Source organism: Festucalex cinctus, chromosome 3, assembly GCF_051991245.1.
Source record: "Festucalex cinctus isolate MCC-2025b chromosome 3, RoL_Fcin_1.0, whole genome shotgun sequence".
In the NCBI taxonomy this organism is placed as follows: domain Eukaryota; kingdom Metazoa; phylum Chordata; class Actinopteri; order Syngnathiformes; family Syngnathidae; genus Festucalex; species Festucalex cinctus.
In genome coordinates, this window is record NC_135413.1 from 23,518,546 (window position 1) to 23,544,050 (window position 25,505).

Genomic DNA, 25,505 nt, shown 5'->3' on the forward strand with positions numbered 1-25,505 from the left:
AGGACTAAACTTAGCAGATTTTAGACATGGCAGAAAGCCATGGCTGTCAGGTGCTTTTTATTATGGGAACCAAAGCTTTATTGTTCCTTTTTTTTTTTTTTTACAGATCATAAAGGAGGAATTCTTCGCTAAGGTAATGGAGGTAGTGGGCAGTTGGCAGGGATGTTTGCAAAGGAATGTCAGTGGGCATTGTCCGAGCGCCGCCATGAGTGACATGAAAGCCCAGCTGCGTTTAACACCAACCGTCATCTCCGTTCTGATTTTGTGGGCCTAAAATGCCAGTGACAGGAAAAGAATTCACAGCGGTAACTGATTGGGTGCCAAGTGACCAGTCTTCACTAAAGCTTTCTGTAGGAGGCGGCATGGCACGGCTTAGCCTGGCACCCACGGGCTTGCCTTGGCTTTGTGGCTCTGTTTTAGCTTTGGCCAGACAAAAGGTTCGAGTTGGGTTGTAAACAAAAGAGCACATAAGGCAGAGATTTGTTATTTGTAACGTTTGTCACACTCAAGTGGATGACAAACATACAGTAAATGTAAACTTGAAAAAAAATAGTGGCTTCGTCATACCTGAAGGCATTCATTGATGGGAGACACCATAAACCAGGCCATTGATGAATAAAATGTACATCACACTGTACACATGAACGTCCACTTCTAAATAATAAATCATGTATGATTATAATCATCATCCGTCTCTACCGTGGAGAAAAAAAAAAAAAAGTGTGATTGATATTTTGTAGGTAGGCTACACAGGTTCACTAAGCGACCGTAATTGTCTACTGGTTATAAAACGGGCCAGCATCCCAAAATACAGCCGGCTGTCACATGTACGTGTAAGTGTACGTTGCTACTGAGATCACAAAAGCGATTTGTGACGAAGCACATAGCCTCACATTCGTGTTGACAACTCTTCGCCACCGGTTTCCGTTGCATCACGACCACTCGTCGTGATGCCTGGCGTCGGATGTTTGCGCCTCAAGCCTAAAAATACAAGCTAAACCGTAGCTAAAGTTGAACGCATCGAAGCGCGTCCACGCACATAAAGAAGACAGGTGCACCTGTCCGCAGTGCTAACCTATTGTGCTCGCCACTGAACCAGTCGTAGAGAAGCGGGGCCTGTCGCGCCGTGAGAGGGGGAACCCCCCCCCCGGAAAAATGAAAACCCGATCGTCTCTTACCGTTCTGCCGTCAGTCATCGCTGTCCATCGTAACGTTTTCAGTCCAGACCTCTTGGCGAACCGCTAATTCCTGGCTGGTCGGCTCCCTCCCGCCTCTCGGTGTCTTTCTCTCTCGCGCTCGCTCATCCCCATGTCATGTTCCTCCGCTGCAGTGGAGATAAGCCACGCCCCCTCCGGCTGCCGCGTGACGTAAGCTGCCGGCCGGGATGCTCGGGAGCGCGCACGCACGCACCCGGCGGGCGGGCGCGCGCCTAACGTGAGTAAGGACCCAAAAGCCCATGAGAGGCCGCTGTCGTGCCTGAGTAAAAATAAATCTCAACTTTGGACTCACGAACCAATGCAGTTTAGTATGTTTGTGGCTTAGGTACCAAATAAAGCGACGAGCTTGTGATATTTTTACAAACACTCTGCTAAAGTGTTTTTAATCAAGTTTGTGCGTAAATGCTAGAACCACGTAGTTCCTGATAAATGATCAAATTTTATCTTTTGAGCCTCCTCTCCTGATCAAAATAGCAAAATAGGCTAAACCCTTATTCGTTTTTTATTTATTTATTTTATTTTAAAGTTATATCTTCCTTTATATCTTTTTACTCGCGTTGCTCGCCGCTCCCCCTAGTTTACATCGTAAACCACAATAAACCGGGTGCGACCTAGATTTTTACTTTTGGATAATAAATGTAGGTCAGATGATTACAACACGCTACGCACATAATTTGAATGCAAGCTTGGAGATTTCTGTGCACACTCATAAATATATTTATCTATCATAAAAATATCTATCTATCTCATTAATCCTGCACATTGACCACTTGTTCACTTCCCACTGAACTAGTCTAGCAAGTTACATCCTGAGTGGGCTGGTGTTTGAGTCTGGGCGCTTCACTTGCTGCATGCACGGACACTGCGTCGGTGCGCGTCAGTCGGCGCTGGTACCGCTGCCTGCCTGCCTGCCTCCTCTTCCTCACTTTGCCGTCGCCACAGCCACATGCAGCTATGAGGTCCCTCTTGTTCGGCGCGATCCAGCTCCTCTTCCTCGCTCTCTCCGGCTGCAGAGCTCCGTCGTCGTGCCCGAGAGGACAGTTTGTGCTCAAGAGCCAGTGTGTCCTCTGCCATCCCACCTGCTCCGAGTGCTCGGGCCACGAGCTGTTTGAGTGCACTACCTGTGGAGTGGGTGAGTGAAAAGATGTCCTGCTTGGAACATTGAATTTTTATTTTTTATTTTTTATTTTTAAAGGAGTTAATAATTTGTCTTTATCTAATAGAGAATTTAACAGTTCTTCTTGGTTAGTATAATCACTTATGTTTGTATTTTATATGTAATGGAATGCCTTTATCCATGGTTTTAATGGATGACCATTTAAAACACTACTAAAATGGTTTGTAGTTTAACATTTACCCTTGTTAAAACAGTCAAGGTTGGGCTTTCTAACGTCTGCTCACAGAGGGACCGTTGACATAGTAAAAAAAAAAAAAAAAATGTAGGTGTGATCATTTTTCGCCTACTTCTTCTGCGTAATCTGATCGTGTTAGAATGGGCTCTTTGTTAATCCGAGGGAAAGGAGAAAATATCCCCTTTGGCTAGAATTACTTGTGCAGTTCACCGGGTTTAACCTCTCTGCCACACACACACACTTGTGGCACTGGGTGCATTTGTGTGATCTGGCCGTCTCCGTCTGTAACTCAGTGCACTCATTCTTACGAATATTTCACAACACGATAGAAAGCAGCCTTGATGTTGTATTTCAAAGAACATCAAAAGTCACTCTTCCATGCCATTGTATTGCCATGGAGTCGTCACGTGTGAGCGTGCATGCTGGGAGGCGGAGGAGTTTCAAAAAAGCAGGTGCAGCAAGTGGCGACTCTCCTGTCCTGACTCGACTATACTTGAGGATGTGTCCAGCTGCTTCGAGGGATGCCGCAGGGGTCACAGATAGGCCCACAGAATATATAAGCAACTCGGGTTTAGACATGGATGAAAAATGGATACTGGCTGGATTGCATGAAATGGCTCCTTTTGTAAAAACAGGTTTTGTTTTGTTTTTTTGGTTCATTTTCCTTCAGATGAAGATGGACAGGAACGTTTCCTCCACCAAGGTCGCTGCCGGACGCACTGCCCCCGCGGTCTGTATCCTGACAGGGGTCGCTATGCCTGCCTGCCCTGCATAGCCAATTGCGAGCTCTGCGCAGATGGCGACGTATGTGCCAAATGTCGTGAACGCTACAAACTCCATAATGGGCTCTGCCAAACGGCGCTCTGTGATATAGGTAATCAACACACCAAATTTTTATTGTGAATAAATCCAAGAATAAAATGATAGCTTGTTCATAAGCATTTTCAGACCTGCGTTGGACACTTTGTTGCTCAAATGTGATACAAATAGAGGATGCAAAAATAGATCTAATGTAATTACAGAAAATGTCACAAAATGTCAGATTTGTACGTCTTTGTGCTGCAGGACAAGTGCAGGATCCCGATACTGGCGAGTGTATTGACTGTGAGATAGGCTGCAAAACATGCTCCACAGGTAAAATTCACTTTTACTTCAATGATTTAAGGTCTATTATGTCCATTAAAAGCATGTTTGTGTAATTATAATTACTCAGTGAATCTGGAATTCAAATGGGTCTTTCTTCCCTTTGTTTTTTTATTTTTTTATTTTTATTTTTTTTTACAGAAGACCCTGAGATTTGCAGCAGTTGTGCTCAAGGTTACTTTCTGTGAGTTTTTAATCTTCCATTCATTTTATCTGGCAATGAGTGACATTTGCTTTCCGCAATCACCTTGACAGTGTGTAAACATCAGATTATTTGACATTTGATTTGAAAGGTGAAATAAGATGCTCGCATAAGAATGTTTGTGAGTTTTGGTGTCACCCTTTGTGTCATTGGAGTGCTACATATTGTTTCCATTTTGTTTTGTATACAGCTGTTATGAAGCTGTACTCTGAACTAAAACGACCCTCGGCCAACTTATCACTTACACATTGTGGATCACGGTTTAGAGAGCTGAAACAGACCTGATTGTTTGCATCTGCCCCTTTTCTGGCATTGTACGAGTCAGGTTACCTCACATTGAGAAAGAGACACTGTTACCCGATCCAGTGGCGCTCGGAGGTGGGGCTTACTTCAAACAAATAATAGTAGGTGTATGCAAAGAGTGCAAGGCTGCCTGTCCGCCTCGATGTTAGCACTTACGAATCACAGGTGGTAAAGTCTACCGACAACACTGTTGTTTTATTTAACAGATTTGGAAAGCAACCAATGTGGTGATAGCTGGCTAACACAACTTCTTACATAAATTTGAGACTTTCTTGCTATAAGATACCAAACCAAAAAAATAGTCACATCTTTATTTCAATATTTGACCAGGGTATGAATCATTTAGCGCTTAAGTGTAGTATGTACGGAAGTCAGTCAAGCTATAGGTTGATGATAATGGGCATTACAAAATGGTTGCTTGCATGATGTCAAAATTAAGGAGAAGACCAGTACACCAAATGGAATCATTCTCATAACAACTTAATTGGTTATGGATTCAAATCCACACAAAAAAAAGTATAACCGATATGGATTTTTAAAAAAAAAAATTTTTGGAGGCCAATGATTAGCCTTATATTTGGCAGAATAAAATTCCGATAACTGATTAATCGGACGATTAATTAAAAAAAAAAAAAAACACTAAAGAAAGAACTATTTTTTTGGTCTCTTTTGTTTACAACAATAAAAAAATGAAATAAATCCAATACTGTCTTACAATACTTTGCCCTTTAGTGATTGTTTAACTTTACAACAAAGAGAAAAAGCAGCCAATTCAATTTTTAATTTTTAAATGTCAATATCTGTCTTTATGTTTAATGTGTAAAAAAACAATTGTCAGCAATCAGAAAAAAATGACTTTTGCTGATTAATCAGTCAGGCCTTAATTTCTGTCTTTTCCCATGTGAGTTAATAATAACTTAATGGATGTATACGGTACACGTGATTAGCACATCTGTATGAAAGTTCTAAATTCAGAGGACTATAGAAATCTGTCAATAATTACTACTGAGAGGTTGAAATTCTGAGGATTTTGACAATTCTATGTTTTATCTGCATATCAAATTAAAATTATGTTTGTGTAATATGATTTAATCAGCAATAGACTGTTTTTGGATCCATCTCAGGGAGCGGCCATTTTGTCACTTGCTGTCGAGTGAAAATGACATCACAGATTCTCAGGTTTTAGGTAACAACCAATCACGGCTCAGCTTCAGAAAACAGTTTAGCCGTGACTGGTGATTGCCCGAGCCCTGAACAAGTGTGATGTCATTTTCGGTCGACAGCAAGTAACAAAATGGCCGCTTTGCTGACATGGTTAAAAGTGGGTGAATTTTGCTGCTTAACTCATATTCTGCAAATGTGATATTAATCAGAATGTTGTGTTTCAACTAGTGGGGCTGCATAGAATATATTATTGTAAAGAATTTTTGGGGGTTGATTTCCCCTTTCAGTTGAACACGTTCTGTAAACAATTCACCCACCATCAAAATAGCTGTCCATTGATTAGATGTCAATGAATCGTTGCAACTCTAATATGCAGATAAGATTTATAGCGCTTGGTTGTTAAAGCACTTAGGCACTCAAGGGACCCATCTACATGTAGACAAGCTGTTAAACGGGATTTTTAAGCTTTTAATATTGTAAGCAGATTGAGGCAATCAGATGAGGTTGTGTTTTTAAAGTGCACCATTAATAAAGTTGTGTTGAGTCTATAACCATATATTTCTCCTTTTGTGGTGTGAGGCACTAATGGAAAAGTAATGAATCTGTAGAAGTAGCCTCACCTTGAAAGAAAAAAAAAAAAAAAACGTGATGGATGTTTGGTATTTATCGACATTTAGCTTCCTCTCGAAGGAAATAAGAATTTACTTAGATAACGCTCAGCAGGTTTGTTTCATGGCCTGAAGGTTAACTTTATGGTGCATCTGCAGCACGTTTTACCTAACTTACACACACGTAAAGAAAAAGGGGGAGAAAAAAAAAAAGTTGTTGCTTGGGCAATGCCGTTGTTCCCGCGCGGAATGGGGATTCTAATATTTGCACAGAGGGACGCTCAAACATCCCGCAGTTTCTCAAGTGGTGCGTTTCCAGAGACAGCGGTCTGGTCTGCGCCAGATGCTATTGTGCGTGACTTGATTGATACTATGTGGCGCCTCCAGCTGTTCCCCCTCAAACAGCCAGTGCATCCCAGCGCCACGGCAACGCCACCGAGATTGTAGCCTGGCTTGTCACTGGGTCAAACTCTCATTAGGGAAGGTGGCATGACCGACTCAAGAGGATTACTGGATTGCTGCTTGTTGTAATTTTGCTGTGTGGCAGTTTTTGTTTGTTTTGTTTTACTTTGCACTACATTTCAACAGTCGGCTCATGTTTAATAGCTCAGATCGACCTCAGGGGACACGGAAGACAGGTTAATGATTCCCCGTGCCCCTGAGCTGCAAATAAATGCTAATTAACTTTCTGTATTAAAAGGAAAGAGAATAGGTATGAAGAAAATCTGTCAGCATTGTGTATTTGTCTTGACATTGTATGAAAGCAAAACTGCAGGTGTGCTGGATGTTTTTATTTCTCTTGCTACACCTGCCTGCATGTATCAACATTTATTTTATTCTATTATGTGACAATTTGAAAGGCATTAATCACCGCCAGCCCAGTAAAAATGTATCTTTGACGTCTAAAGCCGTCAATGGCAGTGAATGAGTTAAAATGTCACAATAGCTCAACATATTGGCTGAAAAGAAAGGTTGTGTCAATAATTATTGGCCAGCTTCACACACATATGATTTAACAAGGGTAAATATTGTGATTGGCATTACACTTGGGTTGTTTATTAACTACTTCTTTCACAGTTTCAGGCACCAGTGCCGCAAGCACTGCCCCCAGGGCACATATGAGGACCGAGGCAGGGGCGTGTGTCTGTCCTGCCCCCTGCCATGCACGGACTGCAGGAGTGACACACAATGTCTTGCATGCCAAACAGATTACTTCCTTAACGGTACCATGTTTGGTTTTTTCCCCCTCTATTTCGCTACTAGTGTTTTTACATCTAATCTGGGGGAACCTTCTGTTGGCATGCCTTAGTCATTATAGTCTCCATTTTTCAAGATGTTAGGTTCATTGAAAACTCGAAACTGTCCTCAGGTTTGAATGTGATTCTGAAGAGTTGGTTGGCTATATGTACCTGTCACACTCCTCCAGTCGAAAATTACGAGTCCAAGTGGTTCTTGTTAAAGCTGTACAAAATACAGAAAAACCAAATTTTAAAGAGCTAAATAACAAAAAATAATTCTCACAGAGAAAATAACAATATACGCATTCAATATATAACATCCATTTGCCATATAGGCCTGTAAACATCCCCGAAATAAGCCTGCTAAGATGCTAACAATGATAGCATGCTAACGGACTAGCGCTAGCATGCTACCGAGCTAACAGTAGTACACTACTTCCAAAAGACATCGTAATACTAACACAAACAGTGCAAATGCTTGCAAATATTTTACCTTATTGCCCACATGTACTAGAGAGGAGTAAAATCGGTTCTTCCAACAGCTACAACAGCAGCTCTACAGGATGCCTTTCCATCGGCTTACCGGGAATGACGTAACAATGCATCAGTCATTAGCGGCCCCATATAAAACGTACATAAAGAACATTAGTTAAAACAACAAAATTCTTACAAAGGCATAAAATAAATCTTAGTATTGAAATGAAATTAAACTAAATGTATTTAATTTCAAAGCTGACTCTACTGGCAGCTACAGTACCTGTGATTGGCTAGCGACCAATCCTGAGTGTACCCTGCCTCTCAACCGAAGTCAGATGAGATAGGCTCCAGCTCTCCTGTGACTCTAATGAGAACAAACACAATAGAAAGTGGATGGATGGATGGATTTAGTCAAATATAAGTAGTAGGACATACAGTGGAACGATTATTCCATTCATTAATCGAATAATAGAATACATTTTATATCACATTAAAGTGTATTACAAAACCTTTTTTTTTCACCAATTTCTGTTTATTAACCAATTATTGTTGTTCCTTTAGTATTTTTTAGTGCTAAAAACAACAAAACATCAATTCAGCAATATAAATGAAAGGAATTGTGGTACTCACCAACTTTTTTGAAACTCCTAATTCAGTCTTGGGTTCTGTCATTTTTTTTCAAAGTCCAAGTACATGTTTGCAAATGTTTTATTTTGATTAAATACAAATGATAATTAGTCTACTCTGATGAAGGACTACAGAAATCAGAGAATAACTACTGTTGAGAGAATGAAATTGGAGTATTTGGACAGTTTTAATTTATGTAATGACTAAACGATTACTTGATTATTAAAATAGTTATAAAATAATAAAATAATAATATAATATAATTGATTAATTTGATAATCGATTACTTGTCGATTAATCAATTCATTTTGACAGCTCTAGCGGACGTTAAAGGATCTTTGTGCAGTTTGTCACTTTTTTACTCGCGACTGCCACCTCTGGCCCAAAGTGTAACTGCAACATCTGTGTCAGGCTCGTTCATTACCTTTGTAAACAACACAATGCACCTTTAATTCCAAAGCATCTTGCACCATTAATGTGGTCACCATTAATGTGGTTTTTCTACACGAAAATATTAGGGTAGGTAAAAATGAACAACCAAAATGTTGTAACATGAGTTTGAATAGGGTGTGCACACTTGTACAACCATATTATTTCAATTGTTTACTTTTACTTAGTCTATTTTTCCCTTTGAATGGTGTACAGGTTACAGGTTTAGTTCAGAGGTGAACAAAGTTTTGAAATTATTTATCTCGGTCTTAAAAACTGGCATATCAATAGGGGTGTGTAGAGTTTTACTACCACCAATATATTTCACATAATATTCCTCAGGTAAATTGTTTTCCACTTGTCAACTACTCTTTTTTTATTTTATTCAATTGTTTTTTTTTTACTTCTCTGTCCATAACAGGAGGCAAATGTGTGAAACAATGCCCACAGCAAACCTTCAGTGACACCACCGGGTGGCGCTGTGAGCCTTGCCACAGCTCCTGCCAGACTTGCCGTGGGCCTCGCTCAGCAGACTGCGATCTCTGCCTAGCGGGCGACCCTCCTCTTCACGGGCAATGCCCTCTGGCAAACTGCCCGTTGGGGCACTACTTTGACGGTAAAAAAGGCTAATTTCCAACCTTGAACGTTTCCCTCTGAGAGATAAGTACCAAAGTACGCAAGATGACGCTGACCTCATGTTTGACATCTTCATGCACTGATGGCCGCTGTTTTGCTCAAGGACACTTGAGCAGAGTGGACTGTCACGGGTTTGAATCCTCTCGAGGGAGCCCTGGGTTCAAGGCACACCTCCCCTAGCTGCTCCCGCTCATTCAAGAGCCGCTTTACAGAAAGCTTTGCTCATTCAGCACGGGGCTCTTTGCCGCAATTCAAGCACCAATCATGTTATTTTCAACCGTGCTATTATTACAAACAGTGTTTCTTTTGTATTTAAAGTTTACAGAATGATGTTTCATCATTGTGTATGATTTTTTTTTTTTTTTTTTATTGTCCCAAAAATACATCTGCATGTCACAGTTTTTTCTTAGCACCTTTTATTTTGCCTGTGCTGACAATAACAAAATAATCACAAGGGACATTTATGCGCGGTAATAAGATGAGCAGGAATTTTTGACTGAGAGTCCTTTGTTATATTTATTTAGCTACAAAGCAAGGGTAAAGTACTGTAGTAGAAACACCTTTCTGTATCTGTTCATTCCTATTTGAAAAAAATGTCAACACAGCTTAATGTCATGATTCGAGATTGTTGACGATGACTAGTGGAACTTTTTATTCACATTTGTGTTTGCATGTTCCTTTTTTTGCACTCATTAATTGTATGAGGTTTTCATGTTTTTCACCCCAAAATTCCCCATTCATTTCCCAATGGCACATTTTCATTGTTCCTATTTCAAATTAAAAACATTCAGCTCGTTCATAAATTCAACTTGGGAAGGATTTTTAATGCTCTAAAAATACACACATACCAAAAATGTCACATTTTCGTAAGTAATATTCCTAAATTTTCAAATTATTTCATGTATTCATTTCATATTAACTAATTCTATTCAGGACTAAAATTTGTCTCATTTCAAAAACCAAAATGTCACTATTAATTCAATGAGACGTTCAATTTTACAGATTAAAATAATTCCTATTCGAAATTTGACTCATTCAGATCATTCAGTTCAATTTGGAATAATTTTCTACCCCCAAAAATTCCCATTTACAAAAAAATGTACACACAAACATTTCAAGATTATTATTTTTCTTGTTTTTATTCTCTAATTTTTTTCCCCGTCCAATTCAAACGGTTTAAATTATAAACTGTTCATCTTATCCTTATTGCAAATGCTTTCAAAAATTTCAAAATAAAAGCAAATAAAATCTGATTTTTTTTTTTCCTCCTTTAAGTTCTATATTTTTTGACCAATTCAACCGGTTCCAACTTTAAACTGTTCGTCTTATCCTTATTGCAAATGCTTTCAAAAATTTCAAAATAAAAGCTAAAAAAATTCAGATTTTTTTCGCTTTTATTTTGAATTTTTTTTGACCAATTCAAACCGTTCCAACTTTAAACTGTTCTTCTGAGAATAGTTTCAGATTTTCGAAATAGAAGCCTACAATTATGATTTTCTTTCTCTTCGTATTTGCACATTTTTTGACGGCTTCAAACTGTTCCAGCATGAACATGTTCATCTCATTTAAGGCCATTATAAGAGTATATCATTCCATGTCATATAGTCTCACTCCATATCATTTCACAATTTCTAATTCAGCCTCTAGATTTCACCCACAATTTCTCCATAAATTGCAATCTCTAGTTTAGTGAATTAATAATTTTACAGCCTGCTTTAATATGATTTGACACTGCCCGTGTGTATGTGTGTTTCTTTTTTTAAATTGTAGCGGAGTACGGTAAATGTCACACATGTGATGTATCCTGCAAGACCTGCTTTGGCCCACAGGCGCTGGATTGCTCCTCGTGTTTTAAAGGTACAAACGCCTCCTGCCAAATTCACACGCAATGAAACCACTCACTGCATTGTGGTCTCACAGGCTATTTCCTGGACCAGGAAAGTTCTTGCGTGGTGCAGTGTCCCCCCGGCTCCTATGCTAACTCGGCCACTCAGCTGTGTGAAAACTGCTCGCCGAACTGCAAGGCCTGCGTGGGCTCCAGCGATAACTGCATCGACTGTTCCAAAGGCAGCTTTAAGCTCTTTCTCCACCAGGGGAGGTGCTGGTCAAATTGCCCGGAGTAAGCTACTACAACATTCGTATCGTTGCCAGAAATGCTAATTGCTGGATAAATTGTGTGTGAAAGCGGAGGAAAAAATGAAAGCTGTTGAGCCATAATGCCAAAGAAAGAAATCATTAATACTTTACAGGATATTGTAGTAAAATACTAGATATGGCACGTTCTGTAGGAATTGCCATTTGAATACAAATTGCGTGTGGATGCTGGAGAGCTGACGTCTTGCTAAATTATGTAAATTTCGTAAAATTCCTGCATTCTTTTGGGAATTTTCTCACAGAAAACGCGGAATTATTCAATTAATAGGAATTGAAATGATGGTGAATTTGTTAAATTCTGGAATGAAGTGAAAACTGTGATTTCTGGGAATGGGAAATAATTTAGAGGATGTCCTGAATGAGCTGAGCTTTTTGAAATTGGAATAGTTGAAGTTTGCTTAATCAATTTTATTTTAGGTGTTTTTTTTTTTTTGTCATTCATTGGAATGTTGTCTTTTCTGGAAAATGTGGAATTGTGGGGAAAAATGTTTTTTAAAGATTTTTTTAATGTTATATATTAGGGGTGCACCGATGGATTTTTTTTTTTTTTAATTTTGGGAGATTGGTGATCGGCCCATCCCTTAAAAATGAACCGATCTTTTCTACCCATCTCATCTCCCTCCTCAGAGGTCTGAAAAAGTCAGCCACTGTCCTCTTCTGCTGAGATGACTAATAGGATTTTCATTTTTATTTAAGAGAACAAATTCATCTGCAATTAAAACAATACATTTGTATTATTTCACCGATATTGTTCAATGTTTTCCAGTAAAATACGATTGGAACACTGAAGGTACATGCTTCTTGTTATGAAAAAAATCGGCATCGGCAGAAATTGGGATCGGCATGTCAGAATTTTTAAAAGATTGGTTACCTCGGTAATCGGCCGGAAAATTGTGTGTGTGTGTGTGTGTATGTATATGTATATATATATATATATATATATATATATATATATATATACATATATATATATATATATATTAGGTGGAATGGCTTGTATGGGTTGTAGATACAAACAAATCAAATCTACAGTATTTGAATTGGCTGAGAAATCGTGAATTTGGTAAATTTCTCACCTAATTGTCATAGTTCTTGTCAAAAATGTGCAATTCTGGAATTGGATGTCCTTAACAAAGTGGATATTTTCATGTTGGAATTGTTTAAGACATTTATCAAAAATTCATGGAATAATAAGAATTCTCACAATGATCTTTCTCGGTTTTAGTCAACTATCACTTGCTTCTCGCTTTGCTTCTAGAGGTTACTGGGAGACAGCAGAGGGGTCATGCAGCGCCTGCGACAATTCCTGCCTCACATGTGAAGGCTCCAGTACAAAGTGTCTGTCCTGTGCTGACGGCCGCTACTTGGAGGGCGGCTTGTGCACGCTCAACTGCTCGCTTGGGGCGTACCCTGCAGACGACGCCACCTGCAGGCGTTGCCCCCCTCACTGCGATATCTGCTCAGACGACAGGACCTGCTTCAGTGAGTTTGAAGTTATACAGTGGATGTACTGTGAAATGAATTGCAATCAACCACAAGGCCTCTCTTCTACATCCCTTCAGAATGCAGTTTCTTGTATCTGATGCTGAACGGTGCGTGTAAGGCTAATTGTCCCACGGGCTACTATGAGGACATGGAGGAGGGACGCTGCGGTCTGTGCCACCCGACCTGTAGCAGCTGCTCTGGGCCTTTGGCGGACGACTGCGAAACCTGCTCCACATTCAGTCCTAAACTCTATAAGGGCGCATGCTCAAAACAGTGCCCGACTGGCACCTACTATGAGGCCGCAGCTACAGAGTGCCAAGGTGAGCCTTGACGTGTTGAGTGTTTTGTCTCTCTAAAATGTGTCCTGCGATTAGCCGGCAGCTTTTCATGATGACATTTAATACAGGATTCAAATGCTGCTCATGAGAAGTCTTTGCAAAATGTTGCTTACCCCATTTAGGACCAAATGATGAGAAAGAGATTTTGGTATGATAGAGTGCAGCTCTACACCATTGCAAACCAAAACCACAAGCACGAGCCATTAAAAAGCCAAACAAATAATAACAATACAGGACATTTCGAGCCCTCTATTTCATGAATATATTGTTTTTTTTCCCATTAAAACCCTGATGTATATGATCTGACACATGCATTGCACGGATAGAACATTAGAGGGCAGTATCACCCAGCTACAGATACTTAATAATAATGGGGCCAGGGTTATTATAGTTTCGGAATTTTCATTTTTGTTCATTTTTATTTCATTTTGAGTTTTGTTTTTTTAAATTTAGTTACTTTTCATTCATTTTCAGGGTGGTGCTGTTATTTTTTTAATGATTATTATTATTATTATTTATTTTTTTATTAGTTTTAGTTATTTAAAAAAAATGCTCCCTCGCTATAATACTGTTCACATGTCACGGTCTCGTTGTATTGCTTTTTTTTTTTTTTTTTTTTTTTTTTTTTTTGTGTGTGTGTGCAATTTTGCAATCATTTTTTTCAGTAATGTACCTATTTTATAAATTATAAATAAATGAAAAAAATAAATAAATTTCATAATAAAAAAAATAAAAATAAAATAAAATAAAAATAATAATAAAATAAAATATTTTATTGCGGGTATTTTTCTGGAACCTAACGCCAGCGAAAAACAAGGAAACACTATTTAGTTTCAGTATTAGTTTTCGTTTAATAATAATAATTTAAAAAAGTACATTACTTGTACACAATATTTAATACACACCATGGTAAAATGAAAAAAGTAACACATTTCTTAGCTAGCGTTGCATTTTGGCTAAGTCAAATAAAAAAGCAGGAGAGCTGAGCGATTAGACAAAATTGTCGCCCAAGAGCGACGTCATCTGAAAGTGCTTTTCAATTGGCTGCTGCTAGATGATGTCACTTCTGTGTGGCAGACTTTCAGACGTCCTTATTCCGGTTAATATAAAAAATAAAAATACTTAAAATCACATTTAAAATCATCCCCAAAGGCTCATGCATGAAATTAATAATGGTACCAAAGACTAAAATGAAGGACATTTTTTCTATAATTATAGGTAGTTTTGGAAAAATTAAATTTTTTTCGTTTTTTTTTTTTTTTTTTTTTTATAAATCATTTTTGTTTTTATTTAATTTGGTTAGTAAAATATCCTTCTGTAGGCCATGTTTTTTTTTTTTTTTTTTTTTTTTTTACTGATTTTTGTAAATACTAATGTTTGATATGTGTTTATGATTATATCTTTGACCGTTGTAAATGTACAAATTTATAGCATTGTGACCGTATGTATCAAATATAATACAAATCAAAATTCATATGTGGAAGTTGATTTAAAAAAAAAAAAGTTTGTTCAAAAGGACCAATAAATACTCTATTTAAAAATAATCGTGTTTTCTAGCATATATTTCATGGTTGAGGCTTTATAGAGTTAATTAATATGGAAAGCAAAACCAAGCATAACTTTTTATCTAAAGGCAGAATGTTTATACTAACGATGTGCAGAGTGCCACCAGACATGTGTGAGCTGCTCTGGTCCGGACCCAAACCAGTGCACCCACTGCGAACGAGGCCTGGTGCTTGATCCCAACACTTTGCTGTGCGGCGTTACCGGTGATAGCGACTGTCCGCCGAGGACCTTCCTGCATGATGACCAGTTCACCTGCATGGGCTGCCACCGCCACTGCTACTCTTGCGAGGGGCTTGGCAGCGACGAATGCCTGATGTGCGCCATCCCCCGATATCTTCACAGTGAGTTTCCACAAATGTGGATGTCAAGTTAACTGCTAGGAAGTGTTCCCAAAAAGTAATATGAAGAGAAGTACTTTAGTTTTATCGTGCTATAGTATGTTTCCAACAAATCTCTGACTTTTTTTGTATATCTGGGCTTAATTATGCATATAAAGCTAGCATTAGCATTTCTCTTCCTCTGCTGTTATGTTGAAATGAATTTCCCTCGATGGATGTTGTGTTTTAAACAAGAACGTGATAATATCACGGTTCTGAGCTTCTTTTACCATGACCATGTCGACTGGAGTGGAGCTAGCGATTTTACCACTATATTAGCGACTTCGCCGACCCGTTTTTTTTTTTTTTTTTAAACGTGATGAGCAAAAAAGCTATTGAAACTAGTTGTGGAGACTTTTGTAGACATTGAGACTCCTTCCAAAGAGGGACATGTTCACCCCTTTGCATCCAGACTGCAAATGAATGACATTTGCCCATAGCCACCAGTGACTAATTTTAGCATATCATACTTGACGGGTGGGCAGGCACTCTGGAGACCAAACTAACCGATTAAAAAGTAAACCTTGTGTAATATCTATCTTTAAAATAGCAAATTCACAATAAAATAGTCCTCTAAAACTAAAAGATGATTCACAATAGTACACATGAGGGCTGAGGAATTAATTGAAATTAAATTACAATTTCAGTTGGTACTCTCCACAATTACATAATCAGCAAATTATAGATTAATGCAATTTTTTTTTTGTTTTTAAAATTTATACATTTGCACCTTTTTAAAATGTTAAATAAATGTTATTTAATCTAAAAGGAACTTGCAATTATAGTGTTTCAAATAATTTTGTCTTAATATTTCTTTGTTTTTTTTATGTTTAAACATTTTCTTATTTTATACCAAAAAATAAATGATCGTCCTACAGCACAGTGCACATGCTGCACTCCAACTTCAAATTTTTGCCAACATAAATTATAAATATATATCATAAATTCTGCTTGTTGCAAAAGGAACTTACATAATTATAGTGTTTCTATTTTTTTTAATAGGTCCTAATATTTTAAATGTTGAAGCATTTTATTGTTTTGTATCACAAAATAAATGATCATCCTGCTGCACAGTGCACAAGGGGCACTCCAACTCCAAGGTTTTGCCAACTTAAATAAAAAAATAAAAAAAGAGGCGTGTCTGTGTGTTTTTTCCCCCAGACAGGACCTGCGTGAGCGAATGTCCGGCTGGTACGTACACAAGCAGGCAGGAAGCAGACGGAACCCAGCTGGGGTTCTGTTTGCCATGCGATCACGTGTGCGCCACCTGCACGGGGTCGTCACCCAGAGACTGCCTCACGTGTTCCCCGAGATACCTGCGCCTCCTTCATCTTTGTGTCCGCCATTGTCCCACAGGGTACGGCGCTGAATTGTTTCCGTATCGTTGACTTTGAGACGCACAAGCTCTTTTCGTGGTTTGTTTACGTTCTCCTCAACCTTTTACTGGAAATGATTTTAAGTCAACATAGCATAGATTGAACTTAATTGTGTTGGCATTAGTCAACTGTCATTCTGAGCAACCTACAGTCTTAAAACTGCTGGGAGAAAAGTCATCCAAATTGGTTGTAATTGCTAACCCAGCACTGGAAGATGCTAGGTTATTTTATTAAGGATTAAGGATTTTAACCAGAATGTTGGGTCAACATTTTAATCCAACAAGAAGTAAAAACTACTGTTATTACTGGTGAGTTAAAGTTACCAAGGAATGGGTTACCAGGTTATCAGTAATGAAATGATATCCAAACATCACGATGCAATAATATATCACAAAATCAATCTCATCATGATATTGTGGGCAGCTTGGCGATATAAAACAAGCTCGTGATACTGTATAAGAACTCACGATATTGTAAAAAAAACAAAAAAAACTCATATTGGTCGGAAAAAAACACAATGTTGTGTTTTTGTACATAATAACAGCAGTGACGGATAAAGAGGTCATGTCATTGACATGTGCTCTTAGCGAGCCAAAAGTAATGTTTTGATGGAGATGTTGAAAAATATTTGCTAGTATGACTTATATAGGACTGATAACCGCCGCAGTGGCCAAAACATTCCTGATTAAAATTAAATCGCACTAATGAAACTAACCACCAGAGGGTACTAGCACTGCACAAATGCAATACAATCTCACCTTTTTAAGTCAAGTCATCTTTATCTATATAGCACTGCTTTTAATATCGTGACATGACGATGACGACGACAAAATTGTAGCAGTTCTAATGTCACATTATCACGATATTGCCGTTAATGTTGCATCCCTGGTTATGAGTATAGCTATGGGTGAAAATTTTTTTTTTATAATTTCAATAACATAATTTTGAAGTGTCGCCACAGCAAGTCACTTTCCAGATATGCAATTGGAAGTTGTGCTACCCACTGAGCCACCACCATTTTCTAAGAATAGGACATGAAATTAAATTCAACTTCAATACACACAAAAAAAGAATCCTAAATGGCAACCAGCTTAAGCTTATCAGTCTGCCCAAATCCAATCTTCTGACCAAATGGCTGGCTCAAAAATAATTAACCCAACCTTGGGTAAAAGTAATCCAATCAGCAAGTGGGTGAGGAAAACAACACAGCATCCTACCAGAATGAAGTTTAAGCTTTAGAAGAAACTGATCTTATTTTTCAATCTCCTCCCACGATGCTCTTTTCCCCATATCAATGCCTTCTTGCTTTTCTGAAGGTACTACCAAGCGGGCTCCCACTGTGAGAAATGCCACCATTCCTGTGAGATGTGCACAGGTCCCGGGCCCGAATCCTGCCGGGCCTGCCTGCCTCCCTTCCTGGAACTGAAAGGCACCAAGCTGTGCGTGGAGCGCTGCCCGCAGCGCTTCTACAGACTCGACGACTCGTGCCTGCAATGCCACATCAGTTGCCACACCTGCACAGGTGACCATCAAGCAGCCGTCGGACGAAAACAATTGACCCCCAGCCACCATTTTCTTTACTATGTCAATACTGGTCACAGTTTTTGTGAAAAATATTCATGTCATTTTTTTTTTTTTTTTTTTTTTTTTTTTTTTTTATCTTTTTGGGATGTCTGCATTCATTTCATCCCAAAAACATAAAAATCAAAAAACGGACGTGTTTTTCACATAGCAGCGCCAATATGTTGTATGTGCTTGGCAGATGCCTCCCCTCAGAGCTGTGTGACGTGCGACAATGGCAGCACGCTAAAGGACAAAGTCTGTTATCCGCGCTGTGAGGAGGGAAAGTATTTTACGGAAAAGGTGTGCTGCAAACACATTGTTGTATTGACACAACCACTTTTATGGTACTACATCTTCATCGTACTTCATCTGGCATTCCTTTTACAGTGTTGCCCTGAAATGCGCGTTCATTTTGTGTTTTTGTATCTCAATTCAGCTTTCCGTATTGAAATGAATGGAAATGCCATTAATTGGTTCAAACAACAAAATGATGATGTGTTGTTTTTTTTTAGGAATGGGGGAAAAAAAATGTCTGCTAACTTGGTTAAGTAGACCACGAAAATTGGTTGACACAAACATTTCGGCTTCAAAATGGATGGTTGCTTGGAATTTCATTAAAAATATCTTCTTTTTTTTTTTTTTTTTAAGCGGAAGTCAACCTTAAACATATCTTGACAATAATATGTTATATTTGACCTGACCTCCCTAATCTATACATGACATCCTGATTAATATTACACTTGTGGAATACGAGTTATGAAGCAAAATCCAGCCAATTTTATCTATCTCAGGGAGGGGGCCATTTTGCCACATGCTGTCGACTGAAGATGACGTCACAGCTGCTCAGGGCTAATGCAACGACCAATCACAACTCACCTGTTTTCTGAAGCTGAGCTGTGATTGGTTGTTACCCAAGACCTGAGCAACTGTGATGTCATTTTTACTCGACAGGGAAAGACAAAATGGTCGCCTTCAGATAATGATAAAAACGGCTGGATTTTGCTGCTTAGCTCGTATCTTATTAACACAATATGAACCAGAATACCGTATTTAGACTAGTGGGGCTGCATAATATGGACGGCAAATTAAATAAATAAATAAATAAATAAATAAAGTGAAAATAAAAACGCATATAAAAAAATATAATTTAAAAAATATATAAAAAATAATGTAAATGGAAATAAAAAGAACAAAAAATATATATACATAAATAAATACATTTGTATTTAATTTTTTAATTGTATTTTTATATCCATTTTTATTTTAACATTTGTCATTTATTTATTTATTTATTTATTTATTTATTTATTTATTTATCCATTTATTTATTTATTTATTTATAATGAGTTTTTACTAATTGCAGAAAGTAGAGCATCTTAAGTTTGGTTGAGCGGATAACTAGCTTGATGTTTTGTTTTGTTTTTTATTGTTTATGGCCATTGGCCAACAGTAAGCATTGGTATAATTATTATACATATTGTCGATTAGAAAATAAAACTAATTTTCAGACGTTTTGCCATGTATTTACAGATAATCGCAAATTGTCAAGTGTTTCTGTGCATAACGAAGGAACGAACTCGCAACTGTTGAACTATGCGCGTTTCCCTCCAAATATCATAATGTAAAATAATTGTATACATTTGATAAATGTTTTAATTGTAATTTGACCATAGTAATAAAAACCCTCTTTTGTGCAACGGCTACCTCTGCAGGCCACCTGTGAGCCATGTGACATCTCATGCAAGCATTGCAGTGGGCCCAGACCTGACCACTGCCTGACTTGTCACCGAGATTCTGGCCTTCACGCCGTGGAGAGCCGCTGTGCCCGCTGCTGTCAGACGGGAGGGAACCACACAAACTGCTGCATATGCGACAGCCGCTCAGGTACAGTATACGCCGCCAATGCCATCAAACATTCTCATGTACTGTAGTATCTGTGATGTTAAATGTGTGTACATTTGAAATCAAAAATGTTTTCCACTCACTTGCTTTTCATGTAGCTCTGTGCATGGAGGCCCCCGAACCCAAGTCAGGGGACGAGCCGGTAACAAACACCAACATGTCGAGCGTCCTCAACCACACGTCGGCCGCCGTACCCGTCGCCCTGCTGGCCGCTCTGGCTTTGGCTCTGCTCGCTTTCGCCTTGGTGAAGGCCCGAGCCAGGAGGAAGCTCTGTTGGAAGCAGAGTTACGAGAGACTGAGCGGCGGCGCCAACATGCCTCACGGAGTGCCCGAACCGGACAGCGGCGACGAGGTGGACGTGGTGTACACGAGTCGAGGCGGCTCCGTGTACCGCCGTTACAGTTTTATCCACGAGCATGACGCCAACGCGGATGCGCATGTGGATGAGAGTACTTGTCTCAATCAGTCCTAGTCAAGACTCACCAAAGGGTGCAACAACGACTTAGTCATAATGGGACAACGTTCACACGGACGTGCAAAAACGACTGAAAACACTGTAATATGTATGCCAGGCCAGTAGTTGGTGATGTCACTTTGTGTTGTTTGAATGGCCGTAAAGCAGAGGGAATGTAAAGTTATGTTGTGAATATTAGGTGAAGGACAAGTGCTGTAAGAAATAAATGGATGGATGCTACGAGGATTATTATTCATCTTTATTTGCTGGTATCTATAAATAGCATACTTATTTTGAATAATATCCATTTCAAGACAAGGCTTATTGCCTGAATGCTCATTGTTTTGGTACTCTACCTGACATAATCAAATTACAAGCGAAGCAAGAATGCAATGTATTGTTTTTTTTAATTGCCCTGCTGCTGATTGCTTATTTCTTTTGGGACGTTTTGGTTTTGTTGTACAAAGTGCCTGCATTTGGAAACTGTGATTGGAATCATTAATGAAGGCATTTGGAAGTAAACACTGGTACATGAATAAAAGGTGGCTTTTTTTTTCTTAGATATGTGCAGTGAAATGAGTCAAGTGCATCTTTGAAAAATTTGCTGCAGTGAACACTTGCTAGTGGGATGCCGAAGTCAAAATCATGTACAACTTAGACAATTAAGTGAAGTGAAAAAATTGAGCAATTAAATTGAAAGCTTGGTTCACTATTTTCCAAACAAATATTGCTTTAGTTTACTATACTTTCTGACATCCACACTAAACACTATTTACTCTTCCACTGCATGAACTAACTTTGTACTTGCTATTTTGTTGCTGTAAATTAGCCCTCAGAATTGTTCCCTAGTAAGAATTTGAATTCTTCTAGATACTTTGGAGGACATTCAGACAAATATATCATGTGAGGTGTCCAGTGGAGCTTGCCATCAATTAAAACATGCAAAAAATTAATTTCATGGACTAATTTTTCACAATTTTAACTTCCAACCTTACCTTTTGTTTTATTTGATGTTCAACTGGAAATAAATTAATTTTGTTAAAGTTTAATGATAGTTTGTTTACATTAAACCAAGTCTTTAGATGCTACAAATCGTCCCCTGAACAGAAAATATTTGTCATCTGCAATTTTTTTTAAATTTTTTTTTAAATATACTTTCCATATATCATTAATGTATAAACAAAATGGGAGCCAAGATAGACACCTGCGGGACATCACGGGTAATATTCAAGTACATTGATTTATTGTTACCTATTTGGGCAAACTGTTTCCATTGTAACCTTGACACCATACCTATCAATTTTTTTTAATCAATATCCCACGGTTAATAGTGTTAAAAGCCTTCTTTAGTTCAATGAAAATACCAACTGCATTTTTTTTTTTGTCAATGCATCCTACTACCTCTTCCGCTAGCTCCATTAGAGCCATGGAAGTAGAGATGATCTAAAACGGTACTAATAAGTACTTATTTATAAATAGAATCATACGGTCTTTGAGCATGCATTTATTCATGTATCTTTGACAATTGTGACAGTTTGGATAATTTGTGTTTGTGAACAGATGTTTATTGCCAGGTCTGTAAAATGGAAGCACTTTAGTCCGTTTTATTTGCTCTGGGAAGGTGCATGTTTTGAACGACAGGTTACAATTATGTTAGTCGATCAGATATTCTCTCAATAATTTTCGTATCAATGTTGTTCCAAATAGTGGAAGTTTTGTAAGACTTATTTCGTATGGTGCTGTTTGGTAATATCATTTGTAGTAACATTAATTGGGCATTACTTTGCATTTTATTCCAAGTTAGTGTTTATATTTCAAGAGTTTAGAACGTCTGGTCCTCTTTATATCTATATGTTGTATACATATATATACAAATGTACTTTTTATATAGCCTAATGGGCAAGCCGCCTTTGGGGATTATCTTTAGTGTCATGTAAGACACACCTCCTGACTGGGCTTCAAATTTGGTTGTCAAATCATAAATACACTTCGGTGCACTGTTTCAACTGGAGAGGTCATCGGCATCCTTCTCCTCAGCAATGAAGCTCTCCAACAGGAAAAGGATTTTTGGCAAGTTCATCAAAGGCCTACGGTTTTGGAGGATCCTCATCCTTGTGGGTTTCTTTGTTTTAGTTATCCTATGGAAAACGGACTCTGATCCGTTGATACCGCAGCAAATTGCAGCCGATCTGCCCGCCTGCTCTGCCATCATCACGGGAGACTTAGCGGGCCGCGAAGATGACTTACAAGCGCTTTTATCTTCCAGGACGAGGCAAGTTCTGCTAACCGAGGACTTTTACCTGAACGCGACCCAGGATTGTCAATCTTATATTATACAGCGAGGCTTCTTTATGATTCCTCTGAGTGAAGAAGAGAAAGATTTTCCCATCGCCTACTCCATGGTGATCCACGAGCAGATCGAAATGTTCGAGCGCCTCCTCCGCGCCGTTTACACCCCTCAGAACATCTACTGCGTGCACGTGGACCGAAAATCCACAGCGGCATTCCAGAAGGCCGTGAATGCCATCGTTTCCTGCTTTGAGAATGTATTCATAGCTGGCAAACGAGAGAGTGTCGTTTACGCCTCATGGTCGCGAGTACAGGCCGATTTGAACTGCATGGAGAGTTTGTTGAGATCCCACGTCCGGTGGAGGTACCTGCTGAACACATGCGGGACGGACTTTCCTATCAAGAGCAACAGGGAGACGGTGCAAGCTTTGAAGGTACTGAATGGAAGGAACAGCATGGAAACCGAAGCCACCAATGACTACAAGAAGCAACGCTGGCTGTATCATTACAACGTCACCGACTCCATCATCAGGACCGACGTGAGGAAAAGCCCACCTCCCATTAGAAGCCCCATGTTCACTGGGAATGCCTACTTTGTGGCCAGCAGGGCCTTCGTGGAACACGTGCTGCAGGACCGGGAGGTTCAGGCGTTGCTGGAATGGGAGAAGGACACCTACAGCCCGGATGAGCACTTGTGGGCCACTTTGCAGAGGATGCCCTCCATGCCCGGATCGGTGCCCGCTAACGAGAAATACGACACGTCGGACATGCAAGCCATCGCCCGTGTGGTCAAATGGAGCTATTTGTCAGGGGATGTGAGGAATGGGGCCCCGTATGAGCCGTGCGCAGGGGCTAATAGACGAGCTGTTTGCGTGTATGGAACTGGAGACCTCCCGTGGCTTCTAAGACAACATCACCTCCTGGCTAATAAGTTTGATCCAATGGTGGATGACATCGTTATTAGGTGCTTGGAGTCTATTCTGTATTTTAACGCTTTAGGTAGAGGTTATACAGTATAATACAGACATGTGAAATATAGTAAACATCAAACTCCATCACAGGTTACGGGTTCACAGTACTGCTATTTTGTGGATATTCTGGGTACAGTTTATTTATATCCATTGTGTTCCACCTCACGGTTATTTGTGGTCTAATTCCACTTTTGGACACTAGATGGCGGTACACTTGTGTTTCTCTACATTTCAAAGCAGAAACCTTGTTTTTGCTGTACATTATGAAATCCTGTTAATCCTGTTTTTTTTATGCCTACAGAAAGCAAATGGCTATAGGTTAATTTTGCAAAGTACATCTTTGACAGACTTTGGAATAAATTAGATTTGTTTACTGTAAAGTGTAAACACGGAGGGATGGTTACAAGGTAACACTGTACAAAAAATTCTCTGAAGTGCACTATCAAATGTTTGCTCTTATCTCAGGAAAACTTGTAAGTCAAGGCACTTGTATCTCAGGGCACAGCTGTTTCTGAGTGACTACAAAGTGAAATGCTTCAACTACTCTATCAAAATGTGTGGTCCCCTCCCTTCTCATACAATGGATGAACTATTATTTATTTCCATTTACTTACTGTGCATGTACTTCATCCAGAAAGTGGCATTGGACTTGAGAAGATAAGGCAAGAGGAAAACAGTTTTCATCAAAAAAAAAAAAAAAAAACAACTCAAAGATTTTAAGTTTCTACAAGACCGAGTATACAGTAGAGATGAAGTAGCGTGTGACACTTTCATCACAAAGAAGTGGCTGAAACGGTAAACTACTGTTTATTAAATTATGATTATTCTTTTGAATTGCATATGAGATAATTCATTGTATAAATAGCCCTCAAGAATGATTTTAAGGACTTTAACTCAGGGATTATTTATTTAACAATCCTGCAGCTTTGGACATGGGCCTTCAGTAGAAATTTAAGTAACAGCATTACTTTGCAAAATAATGTACAAAAACGGCAGACTGTTTAACTATAACAGTGTTTAACTATGACTATTATTATATTAATATAATTATAGAAAATAAACTGTAAACAAAACCCATGTGCACTCACCAGAGATTCTGATGCAGACGTAGCAGACCTGTTCTTTGCTACTACCTGTTAGTGCTAGCTTTAGCACTCATAATACTGCTCTTGAAAGGGCTCCCCAAAAATCATATTCTGTTAAAACAAGACAGACAGCAATGGTGTTGGTTGACTTAGACTCGTAAAGTCCAGTTTTTCTTCAAAAGTGCCCTTAGAAAATGTTTTTTAATCATGACCTAAATCAGGCGGGCATAGCTTATCAGAGAACGAGAACAGACTACTTAGATGACCCAATCAGAAGACGGCAAAATGCCGCAAAGGAATCGATTGGACAATAAAATAATTATCAAAGTTTCATGCAAGTTGTTTTTAGGTCCGTAAAATGTGAAAGCTGGGCCCGTTGAGTTGAATGAACGCAAAGCTGTTTGTATGAGTGGCATCACGGTGGGTGCAACTACTGCCATCTAGTGGAAGGGTACAGTACGTAATTGCTTTTGTCATTATACAGTACATCTGTGGCATTGACACTACACTGGAACATTGATAGCCTACATATTTGGAAGAAACAGTTTA

The 25,505-nt window shown here is 38.8% G+C and overlaps 3 protein-coding genes and 1 long non-coding RNA gene across 8 annotated transcripts in view; 2 read left to right on the plus strand and 2 right to left on the minus strand.

The window, feature by feature from the left end:
* otud7a (OTU deubiquitinase 7A) overlaps positions 1 to 1,415 on the minus strand; it is a 34,832-nt gene extending 33,417 nt beyond the window's left edge. The window contains exon 1 of one of the 2 annotated variants that reach the window (XM_077516861.1): positions 1,179 to 1,415. The gene's annotated coding sequence lies outside the window, so the exon portion shown is untranslated. Of the gene's footprint in view, positions 1 to 567; positions 929 to 1,178 lie in introns of those variants that run through there. The other variant, XM_077516862.1, reaches the window with a different exon arrangement.
* On the plus strand, positions 1 to 20,851 carry LOC144016133 (uncharacterized). Of its 4 annotated transcripts, none has more exons than XM_077516859.1 (17): positions 1 to 133; positions 2,011 to 2,349; positions 3,240 to 3,443; positions 3,635 to 3,703; positions 3,854 to 3,896; positions 7,067 to 7,212; positions 9,182 to 9,376; positions 11,167 to 11,253; positions 11,317 to 11,515; positions 12,809 to 13,032; positions 13,113 to 13,355; positions 15,035 to 15,280; positions 16,478 to 16,673; positions 18,009 to 18,214; positions 18,455 to 18,555; positions 19,968 to 20,139; positions 20,256 to 20,851. In XM_077516859.1, exons 2-17 carry the CDS (start codon positions 2,172 to 2,174, stop codon positions 20,627 to 20,629), a joined length of 2,883 nt encoding a protein of 960 aa, XP_077372985.1. In that variant the 5' UTR covers positions 1 to 133; positions 2,011 to 2,171; the 3' UTR covers positions 20,630 to 20,851. The 4 variants fall into 4 exon arrangements, with proteins under 4 accessions (XP_077372985.1, XP_077372984.1, XP_077372983.1 ...); XM_077516858.1 differs by lacking the exon at positions 1 to 133 and adding an exon at positions 807 to 1,434; XM_077516857.1 differs by lacking the exon at positions 1 to 133 and having other exon boundaries at positions 807 to 2,349.
* LOC144016135 (uncharacterized) lies at positions 6,878 to 25,337 on the minus strand. Its single transcript, XR_013282849.1, has 5 exons — positions 24,960 to 25,337; positions 20,241 to 20,427; positions 7,985 to 8,068; positions 7,721 to 7,805; positions 6,878 to 7,450 (listed from the first exon to the last, which is right to left on the minus strand). It is a non-coding gene; the product is annotated as an uncharacterized LOC144016135 (long non-coding RNA).
* On the plus strand, positions 23,011 to 23,919 carry gcnt3 (glucosaminyl (N-acetyl) transferase 3, mucin type). The gene has a single exon (XM_077517942.1). It carries the CDS (start codon positions 23,011 to 23,013, stop codon positions 23,917 to 23,919), a length of 909 nt encoding a protein of 302 aa, XP_077374068.1.
* Positions 25,338 to 25,505: the final 168 nt, after the last annotated feature.